At 48.3% G+C, this 12520-nt stretch overlaps 5 protein-coding genes across 5 annotated transcripts; 4 read left to right on the forward strand and 1 right to left on the reverse strand.

Moving 5' to 3' along the window:
* Window positions 1–1624: 1624 nt before the first annotated feature.
* ANOM_005288 (uncharacterized protein) lies at window positions 1625–2058 on the forward strand (the record flags this gene model as incomplete). The annotated part of the gene is made up of 2 exons (XM_015550545.1): window positions 1625–1899; window positions 2010–2058. 2 exons carry the CDS (start codon window positions 1625–1627, stop codon window positions 2056–2058), a joined length of 324 nt encoding a protein of 107 aa, XP_015408020.1.
* Window positions 2059–4296: 2238 nt separating this feature from the next.
* Window positions 4297–5485, reverse strand: ANOM_005289 (alpha/beta hydrolase; the record flags this gene model as incomplete). Its single annotated transcript, XM_015550546.1, has 2 exons — window positions 4297–5201; window positions 5266–5485. 2 exons carry the CDS (start codon window positions 5483–5485, stop codon window positions 4297–4299), a joined length of 1125 nt encoding a protein of 374 aa, XP_015408021.1.
* A 381-nt stretch (window positions 5486–5866) lies between these two features.
* On the forward strand, window positions 5867–7955 carry ANOM_005290 (oligopeptide transporter; the record flags this gene model as incomplete). Its single annotated transcript, XM_015550547.1, has 8 exons — window positions 5867–6090; window positions 6143–6270; window positions 6342–6633; window positions 6690–6788; window positions 6850–7099; window positions 7153–7309; window positions 7360–7606; window positions 7664–7955. The coding sequence occupies 8 exons, from the start codon at window positions 5867–5869 to the stop codon at window positions 7953–7955; spliced, it is 1689 nt and encodes a 562-aa protein (XP_015408023.1).
* A 300-nt stretch (window positions 7956–8255) lies between these two features.
* Window positions 8256–9520, forward strand: ANOM_005291 (FAD-dependent oxidoreductase; the record flags this gene model as incomplete). Its single annotated transcript, XM_015550548.1, has 4 exons — window positions 8256–8284; window positions 8340–8459; window positions 8522–8723; window positions 8813–9520. 4 exons carry the CDS (start codon window positions 8256–8258, stop codon window positions 9518–9520), a joined length of 1059 nt encoding a protein of 352 aa, XP_015408022.1.
* Window positions 9521–9747: 227 nt separating this feature from the next.
* ANOM_005292 (transcription factor domain protein) lies at window positions 9748–11993 on the forward strand (the record flags this gene model as incomplete). The annotated part of the gene is made up of 4 exons (XM_015550549.1): window positions 9748–10577; window positions 10630–11241; window positions 11322–11701; window positions 11752–11993. 4 exons carry the CDS (start codon window positions 9748–9750, stop codon window positions 11991–11993), a joined length of 2064 nt encoding a protein of 687 aa, XP_015408025.1.
* Window positions 11994–12520: the final 527 nt, after the last annotated feature.

Below are 12520 nucleotides of genomic sequence, written 5' to 3' on the forward strand. Positions count from 1 at the left end.
TCCCGGTCCTGGCCAACGGAGAATACATCCGATACAGACTACGCACATTCCATGCAGGGCGTCCTCCACAAGAAGCTTAAGCTATCTTAGCTCTCGGCTAATGGGAAAAGGTTTCCAGTACTCACATTCCACACATAGATTAGGCGCTGCAAGGATCAGCTATCTACACTATCAGACTATGTCTCAAATCTATTCTTTATACTAGCAAAAGATAATGATTCTGTGAAAAGATTAGGTCTTGTTGTTATCAAGGAAAGCAAGGATACTGTCTGAAAGGATATAGATCAGGAATATTGAGTGTTCCATTAAGGGAGGATGAAAACGGACAAGCTGTGTTAGGCCCCTAATTGACTAAATGATCGATTTAGATAGACTAGAGGAACTACGGGTGTAGGTAGTATCATCAACCGAAAATAACAATTTACCCGCTTGATCAGAATACAACTCCTCCCTGTCGCATTCGTAATCCATTCCTGTAATATCGCCCATATCACCAGTAAAAACAGATGGGCGAGAGTCGGAGGCTTTCACATTGTCCTTCGAATTATTTCACATATTTCCAAGGCTGTAAGAAAATTCCAAATGATATCCCGCAAGATCAATGATTCAGTATCGCTGCATGTAGGGATACCCAAAGTAAAGCTCCCTCCGCATTTCCAGGACTCGCAATCCTTCACGAATGTAGCTTAAGCTTCACTAGATCCAGAACATTGCTCCTAGACGAAGGTGGGAAACATCCTGATCTGCACTTGCAAGTGCTCTTTCATACATTCCTCTGCCTCAGTCCGTGACCGTGTACGTCGGATTTCTCAGGTGTAAGGACTCGATAATCAATAGGCTACAGTAATAACCCTTTCTATGACATCGTTGGATACTTTCTCAAATTTTTAGAATGACTCAGTGAAAGAAAGGTTATGCTACAGGGTATCTTGGGGAAGCTAACCGAAGCACAGTCTGGGGTAAACGAGCTAGGGGTAGTAATGGTTTCCACCTTGGCTCCAAAATCACTGTCGCATCAAGAAGCGTCTCATTCGACTACCCAAAAGGGTCTGAACAGTCAAGGTGGTATTCTAGGGTACTTCGTAGTGTTAGCTCTCATTGTCTGTAACACACAGTGATACAAAATATCCATATAGATGTACATAGCAGATTCAATGAACCAGTGAATTCCAATGTGATGAGTTGTATATGCTTTTAAAACTTAGATACATCTCGAACTGGATGGTATAGCTTGAACAGAGATACCGGGGATATCAGAGAATGTGCCCTTACGTGCATAGTGATTAGTCGGTTCTAGGGACTCAATACATTCAATATGGGTCTGGGAAATATGTATGGTATACCTGGAGGAGGTAGATCGGTAAGGAATGTCCTCTTTGTGCGCTCAGACACCTGCCCCTGGAATGAAAAGCCATAGTAGGGGCTGCCTTCGAGTCAGAGAGCAGAGGAGATAGACGAAACTGAGCTCCTGGAAAGGTATAAAAGGGCCCTTCATCCTCCCAGTAGCTGTACCTTTTCATTATCATCAACAAGCCTCTCAAGTCACTCATTCAGACAATCTTCACTTTCATTCACTTTGCCAGCTCAATCGCTCGGTTATACCATCCTCCAACTTTCATTCAAGATGCAGCTCTCTACCTTCGCTACCATCCTTGGCCTCGTTTGTGCCGCCATTGCTGCCCCTCAGGGCCATGAGGGCGGCGATGACCACAGCCACGGCGGAGAACACCCCGCCGTCGAGCGCTTCTGCTGTGCCTACAACACCTACCCCCCTGGTGCTACCTACAAGCCCTCCGGCAGCCAGAACCCCATGGGATGTGCCAAGACGAACGGCGCATGCGGTGTTGACTTCCCCGTTCCCTGGACCTGCCCCGTTCCTCCGGCGATCGCGATTGGCAGGTAAGTCTTCCTTTGAAACTATCGCAATGCATAGTACAATACTAAAACCGTGCGCAGGCTTGCCAATGTACTTCGTCTACTGAGTGCCCCGGCACTCCTGAGCCCGACAGCATCTTCGACACCCTTGGCGACACCATCGCCAACGCCGTGCCCATCTAAATCTATCTCCGATAGATCTCCACAGTTACATGCCAGCAACTCTCCAGGCCGTGTCTTGATATGGGAAGGTGGACTCTGTGGTAAAACATCGTGCTTGCCAGCTTGGCTTATTTGGGTGTCTCTCGTTTATCTTACCCTTAACTCTGTTTCTTCAATCTGTATCCCTTCACGCAGATATCCACGAAGGGATGAAAAGGTTCTTAATACATAATAAAGCTTTTTTTACGGTCCACTTCGAACAGTTCTAAAACGTAATTTCGTCTTGTATAGTTTCCACTCTATGGAGTAAAGTAGACGCGACAAACTACCCTGGTACGGTAATCATCTACATCAAGGCTTTAAGCACTCCTTCGAGCCATACCACGCATATTATCGAGTACTTGTTGTAGTAACTAGTCCTCCTGGTTGCAGTTGTAAAGCCTACATAGAAGCTGGATACATGCCTGCGCGTCGGTGCTCATGCTAGCTCTCTGGTTTGGGTTATTGCTGAATGGATACATGCGCTTATAGAGAAGCCGCCCAAGCTATAGGATGAGCAAGCTTAAACCATTACTTTACATTGATTCTCATGCTTGAAGTTCTCTACAGCACACTTTGTAAAATAGACTCCTTCGAACTCGTCTCTAGTGTTACAGCTTGATATGGGGTCACGGGGTACCATACAATAGGTAAATGTAATTTGAATGTGATGAAATTATATATTTATATATTTATATATTTTTATATGTGCAAGCACCTCTCTAATCTTGTCTGGTACAAAGGACTTGTGTTTTGTCGTGATGTGAAACACTAGTGGGTAAGCAATATATATATATCATAAGGGATCGATATTCGATATAATCGAGACGTAGAAATGCTCTAACCTTTGATCATAGTCTACAATAATCTAGCGAATATCTAGTGTTCCAGATGTACTGTACTAGCTGTGCACACAAAGCCAAATTCCACTTCAACAGCAGATGAGTTGTACGTGATGATACTACATAATCTTGCTTTGATATATACCTTGATCCTATGTATATACAAGACTGACTTCACAAATCGAGCGTAACGTTCCCCAAAACCTGATCCTAATCTGTGATAGCAGTGACAGTATCCTATAACTACCAACAACAAGGTACACATGAGTCTGTGGTCAAAAATGGTCTTGTTATGTTTGACTATCCGCTACATATTCCCCGAGCATCTAGTCCTACCGCCAGGCCTTTCCAGTGACTTGGCGGTTGAGAGCCGCCATTCCTACAAGCATCGATTTCAAGGTATTGCACATAAAAGTCCTTCGCTTCCATTACCGCCAGAGACAAAAAGCCCACGAGCACACGAAGCAGTGTGTTCCTTCCGACGCGGTCATGCTCCGAGCTTCGTGTACACCAGCATACCATATCCACAACAGCAAGAGATCCAGGGACAATAACAGTTATGCTACATGGTTACCCAACAGTATCTTTCACATCTAAACGCAACGCTTTCTTGATTAAGATAGGTTGACATGTTACGGGATATTCTTCCGGACCTCGAATGTGTGCTGCAAGGGGTTCACAGATCAGCACTTGCCGACATTCTTGGTATTCTGAGCGAATCGGCGATACCACATGGGCTCGATCGAAGATCTAGGACCTGCAAGGGATACGAGATCTTTGCAAGCGAGGCGATAGCTGCAGCCCTTGCATTCTGGGGGAGGCTCAGCTCTCGGGGAAGCGCCGCATTCTCAAGCTAAATATTAACTACCAACCAACGTAGTAGATCTCACAATCAAGGGTCAGGAGATTATTTCCGACGACCAAGTCAGGAATTTGGGCAGTATCAATCATCCCTTGGACTCCTTTTCTGGGGGTCGGGAGTTAGCCCCCAACCCCGGCGTGGGCTGGGGGATGAGGCATCGATGGGAAGACTAGGCTCGTGGATTATGTATGAGGATTATCATGGTTGTGCTCAATCAGCACAAGTACTACTTCTACTATTCCACTAGATGGTGTCTAAAAGCCAATCTATTATACATGTCACCATGTTTTCTATGGTCAATACCTTCTGCGCTAGCTAATAAAGTCCAGTCCGACAATCACAGAAATCATGATCATGGCTTCGTCATAGCCGACACCGTGGGCATCGCATCATAAGTGGCCATCCTTCCCTGAGACAAGCCCGGTGAAGCTGAGAACACGGGAGGTAGCTAGGGAAAATGCCTGTAGCAGCAGAGCGCAGTGTGTGTAAAAGTGGCTGCCAGTGGTATCCCGCAACCTACGGCACCTTGTCCCCTTGACCGGTACCGTGTACCTCGGAAAGAAGCTTTGACGTATCTCTGATGTACTCATGGCTCTTGCTCAGACCCCGAGTTGGATGGTTGTAATGGGCAAACGCATGTGGCACACCCGCGTACCTTTTCATGGTTACTCGATTTCCTGCGTCACGAAGCAGCTGCCCATAGTGCTCAGCTTCATCCCTTTCTACATCAAACTCGGCCGTGACGATGTGTGCTGGGGCTAGTCCCTCCATAGAGGGCGAGAGAACGGGAGTCATTCTCCAATCTGAGAGGATCTCCGATCGGACGTCTTCGTCCGTGCCAATGTAGTAATTCAGGAACCAAGACTCTCGGGCGAGCGGGGACCACGGTAGATCGGAGCAGAATATGGCACTGGGATACGAACAACTTTCTGGGGTAAGGGGCTCAGCATCAGTTATAGACAGCGGTACGTACCGCATATCGGTCGCGGGCACCACCATCAGTTGAAGTTTCAGTTCGAGAGGGGGGGAGCAGTCGCGCGCGAAGTGGGCAACAACTGCTGTGATCAGTCCACCCGAGGACAGTCCCCCAATTGAGATTGAGTTGGGATCAATGTTGAGGGCGCGCGCGTTTGTGTGTGCCCATTGCACCGCGGCCCAACAGTCATACAGCGCAACAGGATATTGATGTTCTGGCGCGAGGCGATAATCCACATCGATGACAATGATAGATGACTCATTGCAGATGCTACGACACCAAGCAGCTTCAGATTGCAGGCCTCCAAGTACCCAGCCGCCTCCATGAAAGTTAACGTGTACTGGGAATGGACCCAGCCCAGGGGGTGTATATACCCGGCAGGTGATCGATCCTTCGGGATTTGAGACGGGGACTTGATAATCTTGAAGATGATGTACTTCGGGGCCTGTAGAAGGAAGTCAAGGCACGTTAAATACACCCTTCGACATAAAACTATGGACAGAACTGACCTGTCCAAGTTGGGTAGGTAAAGCTGTATCTTTCAGGGCACTGCCGAAATTGTTCGATAGTCACCAAGTGAGCCCCTTCCATGTCCCTTCCGTACCTTGTCCACATCTCCTGCCATTCGACATCTAGTCCTTCTAGGTACTTTTCCGGTATCACGTTCTCTTCCCTCCCTCCAGAGCTATGGACTGTGATCATCCGTTCCACTTTCGTGATTGTAGCCATCGTGCGGACGTGAACTCGAATCGATTAGCAAGGTTGCAAAGGAATAGTCTCCTAGGTGGCGATATATTCTCACAAATTTGTTTCTGTCACTACGCAGAGTTATCTTCCACTGGCAGCTTCATCAACCAGTATCCTATGGACAGGATTTAGTAGATATAGTGGACCGGCACCGGCATCGCTTTCAATTGGTGGCATCGAAATCCACTTCGATAGGAACGTCGCGATCGGCATCCACAACCTCGTATCGCTTCCCCGCAAAACGCCTTATCAGGAACCGGAGATAAGAGGTGTGGGGAGACTATAAACGGAACAGCACCAGACGGATTCAAAGATGTCTCGACCGTCCCGGCTAAGACTTTCATGCACAGCATCACACTAATCATGCCGGAAAGCACAGGAACTCCAGATGCCCCGGATCACCAAATCCTGCCAACGGGGACTCACTCAGATACACCGAAGCCTCTTCAAGCAGGCCAGGCATATGAACCAGGTTTGCGTCGGGTGCCTGACCGTATTCCTTGGGTTGTCGCACTCATCATCGTTGTCGAGCTTGGGGAGCGATTCACCTACTTTGGTCTTAGCGGACCATTGCAGAACTACATCAAGTATGTTGTTTCGCTACCTCGGGCTGTCCTTAACCGCTAATCATAGTGGTAGAAATCCGTACGTCCCTGGTGCGGAACTACCAGGTGCTCTTGGTAAGGGACAGGCAGTTGCATCTGCTCTAGGTAACTTCTTCAAGTTTTGGGCGTATGCCTCCACCATCCTGGGGGCTGTAGTAGCTGGTAAGGACAGGCTATATTGCGTACATGAAAGGTCCCTTGTCCACTGACTCATTCTCTGCCTCACCACATAGATCAGTACGTCGGCAAGTTTAAGGCTATAGTTATAGCCTCTGGGGTTTATATCGTCGGCTTGACTATCCTTGTAGCAACGGCGACCCCAGCAGCTATCAATGGCGGATCAGCATTTGGTGGGCTCGTTGCCTCGATGGTTATCATTGGACTGGGAACCGGTGGAATCAAAGCAAATGTCACCCCTTTCTGTGCCGAACAGTATAACAGAGGCAGTGCTTTTGTCAAGACACTGAAGTCAGGAGAACGTGTTGTTGTCGACCCTGAGCTCACCGTGGAGCGAATGTTCATGTGGTATGTGCCTTGTTTCTGTCACCAGTGCCGCACAATATTAATGCACTAATTTTCAGGTTCTACTGGGCCGTCAATATCGGAGCCCTATCGCCATTGATCACTGTCAACGTGGAGGCCAAGGTGTCCTTCTGGCTAGCCTTCCTGATACCTTTGATGTTAGTGAATGTACATGTATTACTGGTGGTTCATCTAGATTTGACTGATATTGGACCGCAGTGTGATTGTCCTTGCTGCCATCGTCTTCATATGCAGCAGCAAATTGTATGTCAAGACCCGACCACAAGGTTCACCAATTGTCGAAACCGCTAGAACGGTATATGTTGCTATATCAGAAAGAGGTTTCGAGAACGCAAAGCCAAGTTCTCTGAGCGAACGGGGTCGGCTAGCGAAATACTCCATTGCATCCAGCGCCAACTATACCGATCAAAGTGTTGACGGGGTTAAGAAGGGCATCAGGGCCTGCAAAGTAAAGACCCACGCTATTGGCTGCAATTATCAATTTCTGACCGTGACAAACAGCTATTCCTCCTCTTCCCGTTTTATTTCATTTGTTGGGTTCAGATCTGGAATAACCTTATATCTCAGGCCGGTCAAATGGCTCTGCACGGCACTCCGAACGATCTGCTACAAAACCTCGACCCTATTGCCTTGATTATCTTCATTCCGTTCCTCGATCGTAAGTGCAACCACGTCTACTCACATGGCAGCGGCCTAACACGAGATCAGTCGTGGTCTACCCAGCGTTGCGTCACTTCAAGATCGATTTCCGACCAGAGTTGAAGATTACTGTCGGGTTCTTCATGGCTTCTATGTCGATGGTGTACGCCAGTGTTCTCCAACACTACATCTACATCTCCCCTGCGCAGACCATTCACGTTTGGGTCCAGACACCTGCATACGTTCTCGTCGCCTTTTCAGAGGCTTTCGTTGTGGTGACTGGCTTGGAGATCGCATATACCAGTGCGCCCGAAAGGTATGGTAACCTTGCGACTATCCGGTTAGCACACTAACTAATTCTCGATGCCAATAGTTTGCGCTCCCTGGTTTCTTCTCTGTTCTGGTTGACTATCGGCGTAGCGGCGGCCATTTGTATCGGACTCGCCCCGGTTTCACAGGATCCCTATTTAGTTTGGATGTATGGATCGCTAGCTATTGTAGGTTTTGTAGCGGGAATCCTCTTCTATGTACTCTTCGGAAGGGCTTCGAATCAGCCAGTTCCGGTGTTGGATTCGGTGGAGACCACCACTGTGGGCCAGCGGGAAGACGAAGAGGCGCAAGTTGGGAGTGGGAAATGTATGGTGGTCACCGGGAAAGATACATAGTCGATAGCTCCTTAGTCCTTAGGCTATGATGAATATTGTTTTCCTGGTTCAAGTCTCGTCCTCGTGTGCACTTTGTCATAAATTCCCCCTTGTTAACTCCAACGCTCAATCATCGACTATCTTGCCTTCACCTTATCATGCTGATAGGGTCAATTAGTCTCCACTCAAGGCTCCACAAGAATGCCGCCAATCGGAGAACGGCTGGATACCCCCTTGGTGTGACACTGTCTATTCTGACAGTGGTTTATATAGGCCAGCATGATGTGTTAGACACCGTCAAGCACCAGGAGTCAATTAAAGATGGCGCATAACGATATTGTGGTGCTCGGGTAAGAACATACAGGAGGCCTATTGACGCAATGTTCTCTAACATTAGCCATCCAGAGCGGGTATCATCGGCTTGAACGTTGCCTTGGAGTTATCGAAACGTGGCTATGGGCAGCATATCACAGTCATGGCGGAACATCTTCCCGGAGATGAATCAATTGATTACACCTCCCCTTGGTGCGCAGACATGGTTCCAATCTACATTCGATATAACGTATCCTGACGCCCCTGCGCTTTAGGGCTGGAGCGAATTTCTCTGGCATATCGGGCAGCGATGCCAATGCACTGCGCTGGGATCGATCTGGCTACTTGGCCATGATGAGACTGATTGATACCGGCGCGGAAGAAGCAAAGTATCTTTCCAAAACCGAGTCAACAGAGTACTGGGATCAAGCCCCATCACAGGACAAGATCATCAGCATGACTGAGTATCTGCACGATGTAAGGCTGCCCATGGCATAAATCATCATTGTGACATATAAACACAGTCACCAGCCAACTGTACTAACCTTTCGGGTTTTAACTGATAGCTTGTCATAATACCTCCATCCGACCTCCCTAAGGGAGTTGCCTTCGGTATAAGATTCACTACAGTCACACTCAACGCGCCTGCACATTGTGAATATTTGAAATACCTCCTATCTCAACCTCGGTACGGTGGTATAAAATTTGTCCGCCGGAAGGTATCAAGCTTGCAGGATGCCTTCCTGTACGGAACACAAATCGTCTTCAACTGCATCGGCAACGCAGCATCCAGTTTAGCGGGAGTTGCCGACTTGAAATGTTATCCCACACGTGGTCAGATTATCCTTGTAAAGGCCCCGTCAGTGAGAGTCAATGTCATGCGGCATGGCAAAGACTACGAGACATATATCATCCCGCGACCCCGCTCAGATGGCACTGTGATATTAGGTGGCTACCTACAACCTGGGGACCAAACTAGGCAGACCCGACCAGTAGAGACAGAATCTATTCTGAGTCGCACAGAGGGCCTCCTACCGATCCTCAAAAATGGAGAAACAGAAATCCTTCATGTTGCGGTGGGATTGCGGCCATCGCGGCAAGGCGGTGCTCGAGTGGAGCTCGAAACCACGCCAGAGGGCCACACTGTAGTACACAACTATGGCGCAGGAGGGACTGGATTTCAGGCCGGGATGGGAATGGCCAAGGATGCGGTTGATTTGGCTTCAGACATCCTCAGCCAGCTTCGAGCCAGAGTAGATTATGACAGCGGATAATGCACAACATGTGAATGACAGATGTATAAGTGATTAATGCATTAGTATTGAGGAAGACTCGAAGCCAACCACCTTCCTCCTTAGACTCAAGGCCCCTGTAGGCACGTGACTATACTCATCCAAATTCGGTATAACTTCTTGACACCCGTGACCCGTCTCAAAGAGGTGGTTGATTGATTCTCTCTCTTCTCTTTCATCACGAATTTTAATACCACTAGCTTAGATACATGGACAATGACACGCTTACTAGAAGACCCCCATATTCCGGGACAGGGCCTCGTAGGTACATGAGCAAAGCCCAACGCGCATGCGACCTTTGTCGCTCGCGGAAATCGGCGTGCCAGATCGACATAGCTCCCCCTTGCCGTCTATGCAGGGTTCATGGACAACCTTGCGAATTCACCGACCGCATAGTCCGTAAGAAGAGGCGCTCGTTACAGAATACTTCCTGCCTGTCACAAGGCGCTTCCAACGGTGAAAATGCTTCTAGTGATAGGCGAACGAATGAGTCACCGGACTTTACAAGCTTGGTACAGCCGACGGATTCAAGAGCCATGCCTATGACGGAAGGCCCTCTGTATGACAATGCTTCAAGGGTTGGTGAGCAGTTATATGACGACTTTAGCTTGATACAGGGACTTGAAGATCCACATGCCTCTGATCTAGGTGGAGGAGATCATGGTATTATGGATGAGCTGATGCTCAGTATTTATGAGGGGCAGGGATTGTCTCATATAGAGCCGAATCCTGCTCCGGGTCCTCCGTCTCTCGACAACCACCAATCTTTGACTTCTCAGTTATGTGGTCTTACCGGTGATATGGATCCCTATGTTCTCCGACACTATCGCTTCGACGCAAGGGCAGAGTTTCCATTCTCCAAGCTTGCTATACGGTCAGCACAAGATGTAGAGGTGCCAGTGCAATTTTTGTTGTCGAAGCCCGAGTTGAGCTATGAATCAAAGGCCATAACTAGCCTGGAAGGACCATTTACCAGGGAGGGGTTGCCCGAACTATCACAGATTGTTACCCCAGATATTGGGGAACGATTGATCCAATTGTGAGTTGGCTGAGTTCGGACCAGCATATCATTGCGACTGACGGACCATCAGGTTTTCACGTTTCGTTAACCGGCAGTTTCCTATCTTTTCTGAGGATAGGCTGCCAGAGCCCCGAGCCACGTCATCACATCTCCTAGCGGCGATATACTTGATTGCTCAGCCTTTTACGACGTTTGATGATTACTTATGTATCGAGTTCGTATACAGTCCTCCGTCGCCACAGGTCTTATTTAGGATCGCGTGGAGCGAACTCAATAATGCCTTATCCCAACCTACTATTCAGTCTTTGCAAGCAGCGCTCATTCTCCTATTACACCCGCCTTTAAATCCTTTATTGCTTGACAGTACAGTCAAGTGGACGCTTCTCGGTATGACTGTCTCGATGGCACAAACACTCGGGCTGCATCTGGATCCTACTATGTGGAACTTACCATCAAATGAGATCCGTACCCGTCGTCGTTTATCGTGGGTGGTATTTGCTCTAGACAAGTGGTTTGCTTTTAGCTTTGGCAGACCAAGCCACATCTCAAGAAATGATTGGCTCATCACTGAATTGCATCCGAGTGACATTGATTCGGAAGACCGTACCTGTGGTTCTCATTTGTATACACTTGAGTTCTCAAAGCTCACCACAATACTGGATAATGTCCTAACAAGTCTTTAGTAAGTGAGGACCTTGGGAAGAGCTTGAAGGATCCCAGCACCTCAACCCCTATATACCACGCGAACTGACATATTTGCAGTTCGATACGTTCACTGTCCGCTCTCTCCAAGGACTTTCGTTTGACAATTTCTACCGCTCGTCCTCTTATGCAAGACCTCACAACATGGCATACTAGCCTACCCTTATCCTTAGCCATGGAATCGACGCCTGAGTGTAAACAAACATTAGATGATTCAGCATCTCTCCAAATCGCCTATCAATCCGTAAAGGTCCTAATCCTCCGCGCACTACTCCGCCCCTTCAACAATGTGGATCATCATTCCTCCGAGCTAGAGCAAAATGAAGAGTGGCACACCGCACGATCGCAGATTCGTAAGACAGCGTCAGCCGAGGCAGATGCGGCCCTGAGCATTATATCGAACCTACGACCAGCACACTACCAGACATTCTGGGCACCTTGTATGTGTGACATAAAGAACCTTAAGACGGCAGTCTACTGACAAGAGAAGGGTTGAAAACATCATTTGCCTGTATAATGAACCTTCTATTCCTGCTAACAGTTATCGCTCACGAACCATGTTCTGAAGGCACGGATTCTGGGGAAGAATACAGGCAGCAAAGGGAGATCCTTGATCGGGCGAGAACGGTATTTCGTTTGCATGCGAAAAGCCTCGATACCATTCGATTTGCCCTTTTACGTATCGATGCGGTGTTTTGGATCGGATGGGAGAGGGTCTTGGGCTTCCCTTGAGCACTTTGAAACTACCATGGCAAACAGAATCATGGCAGTGGCCAGTGGATTCCGGCAGAGGCATAAAGCTAGTCAATATTGCACCTCTCATAATGCGGGACTCGTTCCTAGACCCTCAGAAGAGAAGTTTTTTGCAATACTCCGATAACACAGATGCCTTTGGTTGAGATCAGTGCCTCGATAGGCGGCTTAACAGGGAGCTCTCCCAAACCATCATGGTTTTAAAATCATGGATGGACACGATGGATCCGATGAATGAGCCGGCTGTACTAATGGGCAAGGCAGACATTCATAAACGCTAAGTATGAGCCCAAACCCGGTCAGACGAGTCTCGCTCTTTGATGAGAGTGGATATTACTTCCATCTCATAGGAGGGCAGTGACACCACGGATCAGATTGAACTTGTCCGCCAGGCTACCCCAGGCGGTTCTCCAGGGCTCTCCGAAGACCCGTGGTAGTGTGTATTCCTCCTCCCAGATGGGTCAGGCTCTGCCAGGTCCTACGATTGGATTCCTCGAATCGATGAA

Source organism: Aspergillus nomiae, assembly GCF_001204775.2.
Source record: "Aspergillus nomiae NRRL 13137 chromosome Unknown contig00092, whole genome shotgun sequence".
NCBI lineage: Eukaryota > Fungi > Ascomycota > Eurotiomycetes > Eurotiales > Aspergillaceae > Aspergillus > Aspergillus nomiae.